This window comes from Mastigoproctus giganteus, chromosome 5, assembly GCF_048544385.1.
Source record: "Mastigoproctus giganteus isolate SK-2022 chromosome 5, ASM4854438v1, whole genome shotgun sequence".
Classification (NCBI taxonomy): domain Eukaryota; kingdom Metazoa; phylum Arthropoda; class Arachnida; order Uropygi; family Thelyphonidae; genus Mastigoproctus; species Mastigoproctus giganteus.
The window spans coordinates 9,829,963-9,849,227 of record NC_143579.1 but is presented as its reverse complement, the minus strand read 5'-3'; the positions used below and the strand labels follow the sequence as shown (position 1 = coordinate 9,849,227).

The following is a 19,265-nucleotide window of genomic DNA, read 5'->3' as shown; positions in this document are numbered from 1 at the left end:
CTGTACTTGCTACTTGTGAGTCTAAAACGCAGATGGAACTGATATTCGGGTGACAATCAACTCAGGTGGACTCAATTTCGGTGAAGTCTGGACGGTCTGTGACAGCAAAATCCTCTGCTTCCACCTTCACGATGGTGGGACTGTTAGTATGGAGGATGACCACCCAGGTGTGAACTAATGTAAGCAGGGGTCAAGGTATGGCGCCCACACCACATGGACGAATGCCGCCCCCTCTATGTTACCAGGCTGTACTAGGTGGTAGATGACTCTCATCAACTGGTACAATACCACCACTTTGCTTATTGGAGGCTTGAAGTGGTGGAACCCATGTTTAGTCTCTAGAGCTAAGTTCCAGTCAACCCTTCCCTATCTCTTCCATCATGCAGTATGATTGATGACTTTTGAGGTTATGATGAACATCGTGGTGAGATCCAATATTCCTTACATTTTGAGGGTACAGCTCTAAAACGGTGTTCGCATGCCGGCCGCTAGTTAGTACACCGAACCAAACCTATTGGTAACTCTCTAGGAGGCTTCCGGATCAGCTAGTGTATAACCTTGCTACCTCTACTCTGTCAGATAGTGACTGGAGGGAGTTCGAGTAGTGTATATGCGGGGAGCATCGTCGAGGCCACATTATGTCAAGGATCTGGGTATATTCTTACCATGTGTACACCATATCCAAAAATTTCATTACTTCATACACCATGAATTGTCAAACTAATAGCGCAAGCTTATCTGCGAAAAGATCTAAACCTCCCAAGCACTTCCTAATTCATTTCACAAATATACGTGGTCTCATTTCTAATCTCAACGATGTCAATTTCCACTTGCAGTCTGATAAACCCCATGTACTTTTTCTGACAGAATCTCAGTTATCGGTTGATTCAACTACTGCTCATCTCAGATGCCCAAATTATTCGCTGTATGATTCCTTTCACCTCAAAGGTGGTACTTGTGCATATGTCCGTTTTGATATTCCCTGTCAGAGACTTGGCAATTTGGAATCTCCTCTCTTTGATCTTCTCTGGCTTAAAATCATTCTACCTCATTGTGTCAAATTCATCTGTTGTCTCTACCGTTCTCCCAACTCCACTAATCACTCATGGCTATTCCTCTCTTTGCAACTTGACTTTTTCCAGTCCAACTTTCCTAACAGTGAGGTAATTTTCCTTGGTGATTTTAACGTTCACAACTCCAGCTGGCTTCCGTTTTCTAGTCACACCGACCCAGCAGGTCGAGATGCTGAGGCTTTTGCAATTACTAATCACCTAGTACAGATTGTTCATTTACTAACAAGAATACCGGACAATCCTAATCATACAGCCAATACGCTTGATCTTTTTCTCACAAACAACCCTTCTAAGTACACGGTCGAAGTGAGAGGTCCTTTAGGCACTTCAGATCACAACTTGGTGATTGTCTCTTCTCCAATGGAACCTTTATCTCATGGCTATTTCCAACCATGTGTTGTTTGGCATTACAAGAATGCAAAATGGGATGACCTGTGAGACTTCTTTTCTTCTTTTCCTTGGTCGGATCACTGTTTCAAAACTTCTGATGTCAACGTTTGTTCAGATCGTGTCAGTTAAATTATTCTTGCAGGAATGGAATCCTTTATCCCACACTCCACTTTAAAATCTCGTCCTTTATCTAAACCTTGGTTTTCCAATAAATGTGCTAAGGCTGTCCAAGAGAAGAATGTTGTTGCATATCGTAATTGGCTTGTTTCTAATTCTTCAGTTTCATTTTCTGCCTACACCAAAGCTCGCAACAATTGTAAAGCAGTTATTAATCAGTCCAAACTAGAGTTTGAACAGGCTAAGAGTAGAAAACTTGCTTCTTGCCCTAATGGTAGCCGAGCATTCTGGTCTCTTGCCAAAGCTATTGGCCGCAACTTTTGCCCATCTCTGCTCCCACCTCTGTCCAAACCAGATGGTTCTGTTGTCACTTCAGCCAAGGATAAAGCTGACCTGCTGGCATCCCATTTTTCTTCCAGCTCATGTATTAATGATCTTGGTAAAACACCTCCCACCATTCCTAACACGCTCCATTCAATGCCTCCTGTGGTCTTCCTTCAAAAGGATATCAGAAGGATTTTGATGAATCTTGATGCTAAGAAAGCTCCAGGTCCTGATGGTATTTCTCCACTTGTTCTCAAAACCTGTGCTCCTGAACTTACTCCTATCACTTTCTTATTCCAAAGGTGTTTTTCCTTCTGCTTGGAAATTTGCTCATATCCAGCCAGTTCCTAAAAAGGGTGACAAATCCCTCCCATCCAATTATCGTCCCATTGCAATTACTTCTACTCTTTCTAAAGTAATGGAGAAATCAATTAACCGCCAACTCTTAAACTACCTAGAAACCTTCCGTCTGATCAACGATCGCCAGTATGGATTCCGTCAGTGTCGATCCACTGGTGATATTCTGGCTTATGTTACCCATTTATGGACTAATTCAATGGAAAGGTTCGGTGAAACACAAGTAGTTGCTCTTGACATCTCAAAGGCTTTTGATCGTGTTTGGCATTAAGGTCTTCTAAACAAGCTTCCATCTTATGGTTTGCCAACTGTTTTCAGTAATTGGTTATCCAGTTTTCTCTCTGATCGCTCACTGAGGGTGATGGTAGATGGCTCTATGTCTTCTAACTTCTCCACTAATGCCAGTGTCCCCCAAGGTTCAGTTCTTTTCCCCACTCTTTTCCTCTTGTATATTAATGACCTTCTTCCATTGACTGGAAATCCTATCCATAGTTTTGTCGATTATAGCACATTGCAAACCACTTTCCATTTTGATAAAAATTGTCATGCTTAATCAGCTTCAACTTCTCGAAAATCTGCTGCCAATTCCTTAAATGCCGATCTTCAGGTAATTCTCCAGTGGGGCAAAGACAACTTAGTTGATTTCAACCCTTCTAAAATTCAATCTTGTCTTATATCTCGCAAAAAGGATTCTTCTGCTCCTATGCTTATCTTTAGTGACACTCCGATTTCTAGGCAAAATGATATATCTCTTTTGGGGATTACCCTGACTTCTAATCTCTCTTGGCACAAGCACATTACGAATATTGCTTCCTCTGCATCTAAAAAAACTTGGTTTTCTCTTTCGCTCTCGGCGTTACTTTTCCCCCAAACAGCTGCTCACTCTGTATAAATCGCAAATCCGCCCTGCCATGGAATATTGTTCCCACATCTGGGGTGGTGCCCCCAAAACCTCTCTCAGGCTTCTTGATTCCATTCAGAAGAGGGCAGTTAGGTTAATTAATGATTCATCTCTAACAGAGTCTCTCCACTCGCTTTCTCATAGACGCACTGTTTCTGCTGCATGCCTCTTCTACAGATACTTCCATGGGCACTGTTCTTCTGAATTGGCTTCTATAATTCCCGCTCTCTCTTTCAAAACAGTCCGAACACGTGCCGCCACCAGCCAACATCCATTTACTGTCCAACTTCAAACCCACAGAACCAACTTTTCATCTTCCTCATTTATTCATTCAACTGCGTTTTCTGGAACAACCGTCCTTCATATGTATTTCCTGAAAATTACAATCTACAGAAGTTCAAGTCCAATATCAACAAATATCTTCTTTCGTCTTCTCAACCTCCAACCCAAGCACGGTACTAAGTACTATAGGTTATAATACCTCTCGTGTTTGGGGTTCTCATAAAAAAAAAAAAAAAAAAAAAAAAACAACCAACCAATCAACCATCCACATTTGTGTAACACATCAAAAGTGGGGTCGAGCAAAGATCAGTTGTTGGACCACTGTTTCTGATTTTCATAAACAACATTGATGAAAGGATAGAGAGTGTGATCAAAATTTACAGATGATGTAAAGATTGGGGGAGTCATTGATTAATATGAACCAGGGCTCCTTACAGATGACTTGAACAGGATTCAGGAATGATCAGAAAAGTGTCAACTATGTTTTAATGCAGTGAAATCAATGTCTTACACTTGGAAAATAGCATTCCCAAATTAACTTGGCTGTATTAGGAAATAATTTGATTATATGAGTTACAGAGCTTGGCAACCAGGCACCTTAGAAGTTACCTGATTGAGGTTTTATAAGGCTCTGAAAGGGGTTTGTAAAATGGCATTTTCACTTTTATAAAGAATTCCAGAACTAGGGGCCATAAGAGGTGGTTTAGACTAGATTGTAGGAAGTTTTCTTTCAGCCAGCAAGCCAGTCATTGATTAGTGGAACAAGTTGCCTCTGCAGGCTGTCAAGGCTGACAGTTTGAAGAAATTCTCAAAGGTCAACCAGATGGTGACCTACATGAGGAGGTAAGCTCACAGTTGATATTTGCTTATTTATTTTGTTGTTTTTGGCTAATGCAGAAATAGCCTGTGGCTTCCTTGCACTATTTGCAAATACTAATATGAAAAAAAAAAACACACACACACACACACACAATAAGGAGTAGACTTCAGCTTCATAAACACATCCAGGGGGAGATCTGATTGAGGTGTACAAGACACTAAAACAATTGAGTAAAATGAATGAATAAAGTCTGTTCTCCCTCATAGGAACCAGGTGGCACAACTATGAATTCTCAAGGATAATAGAAGACCAATGGGCAGCAGGTTGTTGAACACTGGCATAAGTTGCCTTCAATTGTGATAGAGGGAGAGTCTGGCTAAGTTTAAAATTGTTACCTCTAGGAATGAGAATAATATGATGTTCTGCTTTGTTTTATTTTTGTATTATTTCTTCATTTTATTTATTGTATTTTTTTTTATTTATTTATTTTGGCTGATGATGGAAAACAAGTCCACTTCTTTGCATCAGCAAAGCAAAGGGCAGTTTTCACTTTATATCTGTTGTCTCTTATTTCACTTTATATTTGTTGTGTAAAGGCAATTAAAGACAAAATTGGAACAACACATTTGGAGGGTCATTCTGTCTCCTTTTCTAGTATGTTTCTAGATTTTGTCTGATTGATATAAGATAAGATGCAAGGTATGGTTGGTGTATAAGCATTTGTATTTTTTTTTATCTGATATTGATTAAAAACATCATGTCAGAGCCATATATGTTATTTGTTTTTGTTCTGCTTATAGTTTATAATTGTTTCTTTTGATTTATAACAATGACCTTTTAAAACTAATTTTATTTTGTTTTTAAAATGTTTTTGTTAGGGATCTGCTTCTGTAAAAGAATTTTATAATAGAAACCATAGGTGGACAGAAGGCTTAATTTCAGCTGCAAAAGTGGTTGGCCTCGCTGCCAAGTTTTTGGTGTAAGTATTAACAAATATAAGGTGCTCACAAATATTATGATTGTATAGAGATGTCAAGGTACATTGCCATTTTAGATATATTCATAAACAATGATAGCTAAAAGATTGTGAGCAGGGTTTGCATTGACATATTTTGAGCCTGCATGCCACGTTTTTGCAATTTATTGCATGTTAGTCTAGGGCAGCAGTTCCCAACCTTTTTTGACTTGCAAACCCCTTTCAACATAATATTTTTAAAGTGAACCACTAAGCCTATATTCTCTGAAATCATATAATATTTCTGAATTTTTATTATAAAATATTTCATACTAAAAAAATTTAGTATGGGAAACATTTATTTAACATGATACACTATAAGATAGTAAACTAATTATAAAGAATTGTGGGAGATGTGGTTTTTCTTTCTTTGTTAATTCTTTACTTTTTATTTTACTTTATTGTTTATTATTAGTTATATTTTGTAGTTTACAATAATATACCTATGTAAATCTAAGCAGACACCATTATAGAATTTTTAGTGCGAACCCCCGGAGCACTTTTGCAAACCAGCAGTTGGGAACCGCTGGTCTAGTGAAAGCTGCATTTTGTGGAAACTTGTTTTTCTCATTTATTGCATATACTGCAAATGATAAAATTTGAACAACATAAGAATGTTAATTTTTGTTGAAACTTGGAAAGTCGGCCATGGAAATGCATGAAATACTTATTAGTTTACAGAGATGATGCTGTGATAAAAAAAAAAAAAAAATTGGAAAACATCATCACCAAGGTCAATGATTTACTTTCCCTTAGATATTAATGAAAAGGTAAGAATTTAATTAACTTTTAAATCCATAATTTCATGTCTTTATTCAGAACTTCCATATATTTGGCATATAATAAAATAGTTAATTCCTAAATAATATTTCTGTTATGCAGACCTTTACGTGCTAAAGAGATATACTTCTCAGCTTAAATGTAACATGTTTTTTTAAAGTTTAGGTAATGAGTATCAAAGCTGCCGGCTGTTTTCATTAAGTCATTGTGATGTAAGCGTTATGCAAACGCTGGCATGTAATGTGTATATGCACCCATGCACATGTGTATTGTAATAAGTGAATATGTAGGTGAATAGAAGGCTAAAATTTAATAAAAGAGGAATGAGAATGCTGATACATAATTGTAAAAAAAAAGCTAAGTGGGTAAATTTTTGATCAGGGTCAAGCCAGTTCATTTATGTACTGGCTTATTGTTTGTCATATTGTTTGCATGCACATGTGCGTGTGCATCTCTGTCTATACACATATATGTAGATAAATAATATATATATTTATATGTATACAGACCATAACATTTAATTACATAAAAACTAAAAATTGCAAACTATTTCTTATGTTTCTATTGCAAATTTGTCTGGTTATTTGCATAATGGTTTTTTTTGCACATCCAATCTGAGTTGAATTTCTTATTTTCTAACAAATTTTGTAACGGTTAATTAAATAGTTATTTTTTCTAAAAAATATATTTTTCTTTACTTACACAGCATTTACATTCATGCTACATTTTCCAGTCTATGCACATGATTCTTTTTATTAACGTACTGGCTAATTGTTTTCCTACAGATCAATAAAAACTTTAATTCTTCTATGTTTTTAATTCTACATTAACCAATAGATTTTGAGTTTGCTGGTTCTTGAAATGTTTCCCACACATAGACATAAATACAGTATGTGATACATACAACTATGTTCCACATTACATAAGTGCATATTATAACAAAGGCATTCCTTGTAAAAGTTGTAGAGAAGCTGCACGTAGCCTACAGTCAGTTGCACTTTCTTGAATCATGAACACTGAATACCGACATATATGTTAGTGCAATCGCATCATTTTTATATGCAGTAAACTGCCAAGGTACCTGAATTGGCATTGGTTTGATTATATCTCATATTATATTGCACTACTCCGAAGAAGTAACACTGAACCAGTGGAGAAGACTGGTGTTACTTATTCTCGGTGATTGCTACCAACCAGATGCCACCGTTTCAAGGCATATTGGTCTTTCATTGGTTTAGGTACATGCATCGACCTTGGTAGTTTACTGAAGGCACCCAGCACCAGTTGTTTTATGCTGCCATTCTGAAACTACCTCAGATCCCCACCACACAGAACAAGCACATGCTGATTATAAAGGCTAGAGAAGGGTGCAACATTCCAGACAGCGATGGAGTAAAGGACACATTCCTAAAGAAGATAAAACCAAATCAAATGCATTGACAAAATTTGCAACAAAGGGATAATATTGGAAGCAGCCACTAAGTCAGATCGAGTCTTGTGGCATAGCTAAAGACCTAAATCTCACCTTTAAATCCCCCAAACTCAGGGGACTAAGTTTAATTGTGTTTGATGTAAACAGCTCGATCCAAAACGATGACCTGCTGGAGGAAGTGTATAACAGAAATCTCTTTAAGCCCATGAGCAAGGAAGAAACCGTTATGGAGATGAAAATTCAATTTTACATCAATAAACACACCCGTGGTTGACATAATTGGGTTACAGAAGTGTCTCCCAGGATCAGGGGATTCCTACACTGCCAGCAGAGAATTTTTCTGGGCTGGTCATCCCACAGATTCAGAGATTTTGTACTGGTTGCGAAATGCTACAGATGTCTTCGGTATGGGCACCCCTCTGCTAAGTGTCTTAAAAAACAGCCAATATGTGGGCATTGTGCTGAGGCAGGGCATCTCTGCAAGGACTGTCCCAACAAGGCCTCACATCCTAAATTCTCAAATTGCAAAGTAATTAACAAACCATACCATCACTCTGTGTGGGATGGAACTTGCCTTGTATTTAGAAGAGCAGCAGATATAGTATGCAATAAGACTAACTATGGAAAATAGGATGCTCAATCCCCCCCCCCATCTCTTAGACTTCTTATAGTCCAGATCGATGGTCAAAAGGCCATCTCAGTGGCAATGCAGCTTCATCCTCTAATGGACGAGTTAAATCTAGATGTTCTCCTCCTTCAGGAACCCTACTGCGTACTTGGAAGGGTCTCTGGTTACCCCCTAGCTTTCAGGAAAATCCAGACCAGAAAGCAACTGTGTCTTACTGCAGTCATCATCCATAATCCAGACCTAGTAGCAACACAGATAGAATCACTTTCCACTCCCCACCTAGCTGGGGCTACAATAGAAGGAAGCTTTGGTTGTATTGCGGTCTTAACAGCATACTTCCAATTTGATACTGACATCCTCCCACGCATAGCTAGACTGGAACAAGCTCTTGACCTCCTGAAGAATACTGATGTCATTATAGCATCAGATTCAAATGACCGGTCAACACGATGGTTCAACACCTCTACTAACATAAAAGGAGACATGTTAGACAGATTCATTACCTCACGCAGCCTTGAAATCATCAATAGACTAGAACAACCGACCACCTACTCTTTGGGAACTGGAGAGTCAAACCTGGACATCGCAGTAGACTCCTTCAGTGGCAGGTGCACGACACTGCCATTGAATCTACAGTGTCACTGATTCTGCCATCCCTTGTCAAGTGCCTATCCAGGATATTGCAAGATTCTCTACTAAAACAGTGAACTGGGACAATGTAAGTAGTAGTAGTAGTAGCGGTGGCATGTGATGCAAGAATGAGCTTATGCAGCATCAGCCAAAAAAAAAAAAAAAAATCATCACACCATTCCCTCCAAATGCTTGTCCAGTTCCTCCTTAAATTGATTTAACCTATCAACTTCCACAACGACAGATGTAAGTTTGTTCAAGCAATTAACCACCCGCTGGCTAAAGGCAAATTTCTGCACATCTATTCTACACCTCTTTTCTTAATTTGAATTTATGCCCCCTTAGGTTCGTAATCTGAACAGGTAGAAGGATCCCATCAGAATTCAACGTGCTCAACCCATTCAAGGCCTTATACACCTCAATCAGATCACAGCGCAGGTGCCTAGTCTCCAGCCACTGCAATTTGCAGAACTTGGTAAGCCTCTCTTGGTAAGCGGATCCCTTCATTCCCCTCACCAATCTTGTTGCCCTTCTCTGTACACACTGAAGCAAATCAACATCCTTCGTAAAATGATACCTCCAGACCTGTACTCAAGGCATGGACTGACCATTGCCTTTACAGAGGGACAATCACCTCCTTTTCCCTGCTAGCAAAATTCCTGTATATCATTGACAAACCCCATGACCTGCCCTGGCAGCCTGTCTGCATTGCTCAGAAAACTTCATATATGACTGCACAATTACTCCCAGGTCTTTTTCATTTTCTACCACCTTAAGTGTAGTACCATACAGTTGGTACGTTTCTCTGGGGTTACTTCTACCCATATGCAGTACTTTGCATTTATCAGTGTTAAACTTCAGTTGCCACTTCTCAACCCATCTGCCCAAATTTTCTACATCCTCTTGCAGTAGCACATTGCCATTACTGTCATTAACAACCCTGCCAACCTTTGTATCATCTGCAAACTTCAACACTAAGCCTGATATGCCTTCATCAATATCATTGATAAATATACAAAACAACAGAGGACACAACACCGAACCCTGTGGGACTCCACTAATAATATTAGTCCATAAAGAGCAGCACTCATTGGTTACCAACCTCTGTCTTCTCCCACTCAACTATCCTTTTATCCATTGTAGCCTTACCCTTAATACCATTCTGCTCCAATTTGTACAGTAGTCTTCCATGCGTAACAGTATCAAAAGCTTTCCAAAATCCAAGTATATGATATCAAAATTATTTTTGCATCCAGTCCCTTGGTAACTACATCATAATATCCAATCAAATTTGTCAGGCAAGACTTTCCCTTAACAAACCCATGCTGTGTCTGAATTATTGCTGCAGTCTTGTCTAGATCATCCTGCAATGTATATTTAATCAGTGACTGGAACAGAAGTTAAACTAACTGGTCTGTAATTACTCATGTCACCCTTCCATTCCCCTTTGTGAATTGGGGATACATTTGCACATCTCCAGTCTGTGGGGACCTCCCCTGAGTCCAAGAATGCTCTTATAATTATTGCTAAGGGTTTGCTTACTTCCTTTGCCGCCTCCTTTAATGTAACTGAATAGATCCCATCCACCCAGGTGCCTTTCTTACGTTTAACTTCAACAATTTTTCCTCCACTTTGCTCTCAGTTATTACAAAATCATTAAGCACCTTGCTACAATTTGATAACATTCTGGCATTTTCAAACCTTAATAACTCCTCATGTGTGAATGTAGATGCAGAATACTCATTCAGTTTGTTTGCTATCTGAGCAGGATCATCAACAGCGAACCATCGATAACAAATGGATCAATCAGATTCATCCCCTTCCTTTTGTGTTCTGCAAGCATTGCCCAGGAGTTCCATCAGTGCCTATATCTGCATTTAGATATTCTGATGCACTTTAAAATTAAAATAAACTTTATATATCTGAAAATAAATTCTTGCAATGTAATTAATTTGAATTATTTAGTTTCTAGTCACGAAAACAAGGGTGTGTGTGCGCACGCGCACACACACACACCAACAACGAAATAAAGTTTGTATAGATTTGGTGTTCTGTTACTCAAAAAAAGTTGAAAAACACTAGTACTCTCCACAAGATTGTAGATGTTCTGCAAGATGAAAAGTTTTCACTTAGTATAATTGAAGAAAACTTGATCAAATGATTTCATTTGTGTTGTTTGGCATTACAAGAATGCAAAATGGGATGACCTGGGAGACTTCTTTTCTTTTTTTCCTTCGTCGGATTACTGTTTCAAAACTTCTGATGTCAACGTTTGCTCAGATCATGTCAGTGAAATTATTCTTGCAGGAATGGAATCCTTTATCCCACACTCCACTTTAAAATCTTGTCCTTTATCTAAACCTTGGTTTTCCAATAAATATGCTAATGCTGTTCTAGAGAAGAATGCTGCATATCGTAATTGGCTTGTTTCTAATTCTTCAATTTCATTTTCTGCCTACACCAAAGCTCGCATCAATTGTAAAGCAGTTATTAATCAGTCCAAACTAGAGTTTGAACAGGCTAAGAGTAGAAAACTTGCTTCTTGCCCTAATGGTAGACAAGCATTCTGGTCTCTTTCCAAAGCTATTGGCCGCAACTTTTGCCCATCTCTGCTCCCACCTCTGTCCAAACCAAATGGTTCTGTTATCACTTCAGCCATAGATAAAGCTCACCTGCTAGCATCCCATTTTTCTTCCAACTCATGTATTAATGATCTTGGTAAAACACCTCCCACTATTCCCAACACGCTCCATTCAGTGCCTCCTGTGGTCTTCCGTCAAAAGGATGTCACAAGGATTTTAACGAATCTTGATGCTTAGAAAGCTCCAGGTCCTGATGGTATTTCTCCACTTGTTACATGGGACATGATATTTTAAATTAATAAGATCAATAAATTTAATTAATTAGTTGTCAATACTACAATATCTAATAGAATCCTAAATGCAGTGATGCATATTATGCTATATATTTTTACGTTAGATCTACCTAGTTACCACAGTTAAAATTTCTGTGACATGACCCATGACCTCTTCTGGCAGCCTGTCTTCAGTGCTCTGTAAACTTCATATCTGACTGCACAATTACCCCCGGGTTTTTTTCTTTCTCTACCACCCTGAGTGTAGTACCACACAGTTGGTACATTTCTTTGGGGTTATTTCTAGTCATCTGCCAAACTTTTCTAGATCCTGTTGCAATAGCATACTGTCATTAATAACCTTCTCAACCTTTGTATCATCTGAAAAAAACTTGGACGTTAACCCTGATATACTTTCATCAATATCATTGACAAATAAACAAAACAACGGTGGGCCTAACACTGAACCCTGGATGACTCCACTAATAACATTAGTCCACGAAGAGCAGTGTACATTGATTACCACTCTCTGTCTTCTCCCACTCAACCACCCTGTTATCCATTGCTCCAATTTTTACAATAGTTGTCCATGTGGAACAGTATCATATATTAGTATTGGCAAAATGATGCAACGAAACATAATTTATATGGCATCAGCCAAAAATAAATAAAAAAATTGTAAACTTCGCTTGCACCTTCTGATAATTTTTCAAATCCTTCTGTAATTTATTCAAATTGTCCCCTTCCACAACATTGAAAGCATATTCCAACATTCTTTACTCTCTGGCTAAATTTTCCACATTTCTGCCCTGCATCCATCATTGTCAATATATATATATATGTGTGTGTGTGTGTGTGTGTGTGTCACCTGAGAAAGAGAAAATAATTATCAGCATTTAGTTTACTCAACCCATTTGATGCTAATTGAAATATATAAGAACCAGGGGCTAATATAAAATTTTATTCTTGAAGTTTACCTTATGATAGAGTGCTGCTGTAGATCATTTGCATAAATTAGATTCTGAGGTAGTCTAGTCAGAGGGGTATCACAAAGTTCAAACTGGAATTTGATGGTCACATTTTCACTGTAAAAAGTTTTGGCTGATGCAAAAAAAATTTTGTGCTGTGTTGCATCATTTAGCCATGCAAATAAATATAGTATGTACCCTGATAATAGTATTACCACTATGTTAAATCAGTTAAGAAAGTGGCATTGTTATTTTCAGGTACTCAAAAATTTTTAGAAATGTTACTTAGTAATATGCATCATATCCATTCATTGTACTATATATATATATATATATATATATATATATATAGTATATTGAATTGAATAACAAGAAAGTGGAAATAAAGAGATAGATAAATGGGAAGTAGTCTGGTGCAGTCAAAAGTCAAAGGAAGCAAATACTAAACCTAAGCAGAGCATGAAAAATAGTGCAGACGGTCTGCAAGGTAGCTCATAGTGTCTTGTCAATGATATACAGGAATTTTTCTAGCAGGGTTAAGGAGGTGATTATACCCTTGTATAAGGCAATGGTCAGGCCACACCTTGAATACTGTACAGGTCTGGAGGCCTCATTTTAAGAAGGATGTAGAGCTGTTGGAATGAGTACAGAGAAGGGTAGCAAGATTAGTGAATGGAACAACAAAAGGTTCCTCTTATGAAGAAAGGCTTCAATTTTGCAAATTACAGTCTGGAGACTAGGCACTTGAGAGATGTTCTGATTGAGGTGTATAAAGCCTTAAATGGTTTCAGCATACTCAATACTGATGGGATTCTTCCTCTTGCTCAGAATAATCGATGGCGCCTCCGTAGCCAGGTGGGCAGGAGCGGCAGTGCGTAGCACACGTTTCTTGATTAGATTTGTTATTGTTATTTGGTTTTTAGGAGCATTAGCAACTAAGGCCATATTGCTCCGGGTATATGCAGTGGTCATTCCCTGACCTTTCCGCATCCTCCGTATTTGGTGGTCACGGGCTCGAATCCCTGTCTAATCAAGAAGCGTGTGCTATGCACTGCTGCTCCTGCTCACCTGGCTACGGAGGCGCCTTCTTGATTAGATCGGGGTTCGAGCCCATGACCACCAAATACAGAGGATGCGGAAAGGTCAGGGAATGGCCACCGCATATCCCCGGAGCAATATGGCCTTAGTTGTTAATGCTCCTAAATAACAACAACATCAGAATAATCACCTGAGAGGGCATAAATTCAAATTTAGGAAAGACGGATGTAGGATTGATGTGCAGAAGTTTGCCTTTAGCCAGCGGGTAGTTGGTTGGTGGAACAGACTTCCATCCTTTGTTGTGGAAGTTTATAGCCTAAATAAATTTAAGGCTGAGCTGGACAGGTATTTGGAAAGAACGGAGGGGTGAAATGGGAGCATGTTTTTTTTTTTTTTTTTTATGCTGATGCTGCATAAGCTTTCTTTCTGGCATCATATGCCTCTACTAATGCTAATGCTAATAAAGTGAGGGAGATAGAAAATAACTATTAAAATATGCATTATAAGAAATAAATAATTACAAAATTGATAAAATTATTACAAAATTGACAGAATAAAGATGTTGCCACACAATTTACAAAACCAGCTCACATCAACAGCCAGGATTGCAAGCAGAATAGCAACATGTATCTTCATTTCTGACGTAAACTTCAAGCCAAAGGTTAAAGAACATAAACTTTAATGAAAAATGAGAATAAAATTTTTTGTTACCAAAAAACAAAATAAAAAAAATTACAAGGATTAAAATGGGGGGGGGGGATAGAAACTGGTTTGTGAACTTTACGGTTGACACTACGAAAACGAGAAATTAAAACTGGAAATGATAACAGAAATTTCTAGAGCCTTATAACATATTAATGTAATATAACTTAAGGTAGATTGAAAACAGTAAAAAGCAAGTAGCTTTAAAAGAGAGCAAGAGACTTGAGGTAACACTTAGGCAAAGTTACAAGCATCAGCTTGCAGAAAAAAAGGATGCCTCTAAACAGTAGCACCTGGAAATAAATTTTCAACATGAATCTAGAAATTTCTGAGAATAAAAAACATATTAAATGAACTTAAGGATGGAAAAATAACTTACATTGTGGAGATATGTGAGAACAAGACAAATCAAAATTAAAACTAAAACACATGGATTAATGAATTTTTCGCGTTTTTTATGTTACATGTACTATTTTTCAGGCTGCCAGATGCACTATATATACGATTTACATTTTCTAGATTCTAGTTTTGAAAATTTTTATGACTCTGTGCTGCTGCTGCTGTTGCCATTTATCTTTATATTTAGACTTCATTAGCATGTGTTTTTTAGTTTTGATTTGTCTTTTCCTTGCATATCTCCTCAATATAAGGTACTTTTTCCATTCTTGTTTTAATTTAACATGTATTTTACTCTTAGAAATTTCTAGATTCAGGTTGAAAATTTATTTCCAAGTGCCACTGTTCTTTAGTTTCATTTTTTATGCAGGCTGTTGCTTGTAACTTTGCCCAAGTATTATATCAAGTATCTTGCTCTCGTTTAAGGCTATTTACTTTTTACTGTTTTCAAATCTTAACTTATATCAGACTAATATGTCTCTAGAAATTTCTGTTATCAATTTGAGTTTTAATTACTTGTCTTCATAGTGTCAGCTATAAATTTCACAAGCCATTTTCTAAAGGCCCCAGGTGCCAAGCGATTTTATGATCAAGTGTATTTGTGCTCTCTTGAATAATTAAAATCGTCTTCTTTATTTACTGCATTACACTAACAATCAATTAAATAAGCTTCAGTAAAGAAATCACTTTACTTGAACAAAAGAAAAAGTAACCTCCTTCCTTTTTTTCCTTTTATTTCCATATTACTACTAACCCACTACTGCTTGATCACAAAGGTGGCACTGCTCCTGCCTCCACATGGCGGGGCCGGTAATCTGGAGGGGGAAAGGTCTCCCTTCCAGGGCAAAATGGAGCAAGAAGTTCATAAAACTCAGAAAAACACTGGGTGCACAGAAGAAACCCTAACAAGGCAAGAACAAGAGGAGTCTGGTTCTGTTGCAGCAAAATATCAAAAGACTGACATAGGCAGAATCCGAACTCCAAATTTCTTGATTATTCATTCAACTCAAGAACAACCAGTTTGAAAACTCTCTCCATTCCTAGTGCAGAAATGCCTAGAAAGCACAATAGATACTTCCAAGACAGTTTGTCATCTAAGATCAGGAGACCTACTGGTCGAAGTTGTCACTGCCAGACAGTCTGAACAACTACAAAAATGAAAATCCTTTGGAATTTCGGTCACCATTTCACCACACATTTTCCTTGAACATGTCAAGAGGAGTCATCACCGGGTGGGACCTTATCAATTTGTTAGATGAACTCAAACAAGAATTACGAGGAGTCATCAATGTAAGGTGAATTCTCACAAATAGGATGATGTATTAGTTGCTACCCGGAATATAACCCTTACTTTTAACAATCCTGAACCACCAACATTGATAAAAGCCAGTTACCTTAACTGTCGAGTTAAACCGTACATCCCAAATCCATTACGCTGCTATAAGTGCCAGAAGTTTGGTTGGTCTGCCACTCATAGTTGGTCTGCAGAGGACCAGCTGCCTGTGCCACATGTGGATCCACTGCACAACCACAACACCAAGCTGCGTTAACTGTAAAGAAGCCCACCCAGCATATTCAAAAGAGTGTCCCCTTTGGAAATGCGAAAAAAAGATACAGTGGTACAAAACTGAACATAATGTAACCTACCAAGAGGCTAAAAAATCCTTATCAGTTCCAAATGCTAAGCCAACTTATGCCCAAATAACCAAAAATCACATATCAATTGCTACCCAAACAGAGGTAACCATACCTCCAACAAAGTCACTAGCTGAATGGGCAAGGTTTGTCCACAGTACCAACACCACAAACAAAAAGCAAACAAACCAAAGCAATAAATACACTCATCACAGTACAACCCGATGCCACTCAACAGCAGAATACTAATATAATTGTTTCCCTTTGGAAATACTTAATACCTCAGCAAGATCATGTTACACACAGTCTGAACAACCTTGCACATGGAGGAGTAGCACTGATTATCCACTCCCAGATACCCTCAAAACCAATCCCACTAAAAACAAATCTTGACGCAATTGCTGCACGAATCAATGTTAACTTTGATTTAACCATAGTCTCATTATACTTGCTACCTAACCAAAACATCAGCTACGCTGAATTAGTGATCCAGCTTCCCAAACCCGATTGTATCCTAGGAGACCTGAACAGTCACCATATGCTGTGGAGTCACACGCTTGTCCATATCACATGGACAAGCGTGTGTCAAACAATCGAAAAATTACTTGATCAGCACAATCTGATAACTCTCGATAATGGAGCGCACACTTATACGCATCTTCCTACAGGATCTAACTCAGCTATTGATATCTCTTTATGCTCAGCAACCATATACCATCTGTTTGGATGGACTATTCACAGCAACCCACTGGGAAGTGATCATTACCCTGTGATATGCCACATTGATACAAGCTTGCCCATCTTTCTTACCAAATTCCCAAATGAACTTCTCAAAAGCTGAATGGAACGTGTACAAGAGCTAGCTACACTAGAAGAAAAACAGGTCCAACAAACACATATAAACTTGGCAGTAGAACATATATCTAACAAAATACTGCAAGCAGCGGACAAGCAATCCCAAAACAATCGACTAAAATATCGGCCCACTCTAAAGTGTGGTGGAATGATGAATGTAGTGCTGCTAGAAAAGAGAAGAACAGAGCATGGAACATCTTCAGATTTTGTAATATCAGAGCCATTCTGTAAGTGTCTCTGATATTACAAAATGAGAGGAGATTTGTGACATCATCTCGCTGCAATTCCAGACACACAAAGCCCAATCTGAAAACACTCAATTAATTTTGAATCAACATCCAGTGCTGTGTACAATCTCCACTTCACAATGTCAGAATTACATCATGCTCTAGCCTCCACTAAACTCAGTGCAGCAGGGACAGATGAAATACAGTACATCATGATAGCAAAACTTACTGAACCGGCACTCAAGACACTATTACTGCTCTACAACAGAATATTCAAAGAAAACACTTTCCCTGACAAATGGCAGCATACTTATGTTTTGGCATTTCCAAAACCTGGAAAAGATCCTACAAATCTGCAGCATTGTCAACCTATTGCACTTACCAGCTGTATATGCAAGGTCATGGAAAAAATTATCAACGCCCAGCTATCCTGGTTTCTAGCTCGAAATAACCTTATGAATCCAGTGCAGTGTGGCTTTTGTAAAGGTAGATCCACTCTTGATGTTTTGATTAAGACAGAAATAAACATCCGTGGTGCCTTCATATGCAAAAAACATCTTGCAATGGTCTTATTTGACATTGAAAAAGCATTTGACACTTCTTGGAGATATGGTATAATGCGAAAACTATACAATCTGGGATTACACGGATACCTAGCATAGTTTATCAGAAATTCTTACACCACCACTCATTTCAAGTTCGATTTCACAACCGCTTATTTTCAAGGTTCATACAGGAAGAAGGGATACCACAAGGATCAGTGTTACCTTCTTTAATATAAAAATGAATTCAATAATACTGCACCTGCCACAAACAATATCCACTACCCTGTACGCCAGTGACTTCAGTGTTGCCTGCCATTTGCCTAATATGCGAATGGTAGAGACATCAACAAAATAGCAAAATGGGCCGAAAACAACGGTTTTTCACCTCTCAACCCAAAAGACTGTCGGTATACACTTCTGCAGGAAGCGTAACCTACATCCACATCCAGAATTTCGACTAGAAAATCAAATCAAACCAGTGGTCCCTAGTGTCTGCTTTCTTGGTGTGATTTGACCAAAAATTCGCCTTCCTGGAACATTTAAAAACAATCAGGATTACCTGTCTTAAAAAGCTAAACATCTTAAGAGGTCTATCAGGAACAACGTGGGGAGCTGACCGTTACACACTACTACTACAGTTGTACCATGCATTAATATGGTCATGTCTAGACTATGTTTCTGTAGTTTATAGCTCTGCTAGACCAAGTGTGTTACATGGCTTAATCCTGTGCACCACAGTGCTCTTCGTCTTGCACTGGGGGTGTACCGTACATCACCAGTCCAGAGCCTATATGCTGAAGACATGAAATCTCCCTGCAGTTATGCAGACAAATGCTTTTATTGCATCCAAACCATCCCACTTGGAACGGACTTTTCTCTCCTAAATGGGAAAACCTATATCGAGCGTATCCATCAATAAATCCACCAACCAGGATACGTCTTTGCTCATTGCAGGCCAATTGGAAAATTGACCTTAGTAAGATGCAGCCCACTGTCTCTCACACAGTCCCACCTTGGACATACTACCATGTGACTTTTCATTGACAGCCTGGGGAAAACACACCTTATCCCAACAGAACATACTGCAAATATATGCCGTACTGAGAACTCTGCACGGCCAGTACACACCAATTTACACAGATGGGTCTAAAACTGACAATCATGTTGGTGCAGCCGCAGTATTTCCCAACACAACTATATCCAAGAAAATCCCTACTGAATGTAGCAGCTATACTGCAGAACTTTGTGCTATCCACATAGCCTTAAACTATGCACTCTCAAAAATCATATTGCACA

General features: G+C 38.3%; 1 protein-coding gene across 1 annotated transcript in view; it reads left to right on the top strand.

Annotated features, from left to right (window-relative positions):
* LOC150085164 (huntingtin-interacting protein 1-like) overlaps positions 1 to 19,265 on the top strand; it is a 637,041-nt gene that overhangs the window by 579,992 nt on the left and 37,784 nt on the right. The window contains exon 27 of the mRNA XM_090373855.1: positions 5,143 to 5,243. Coding sequence (XP_090229981.1) covers positions 5,143 to 5,243 — 101 coding nt within the window. The remainder of the gene's footprint in view (positions 1 to 5,142; positions 5,244 to 19,265) is intronic.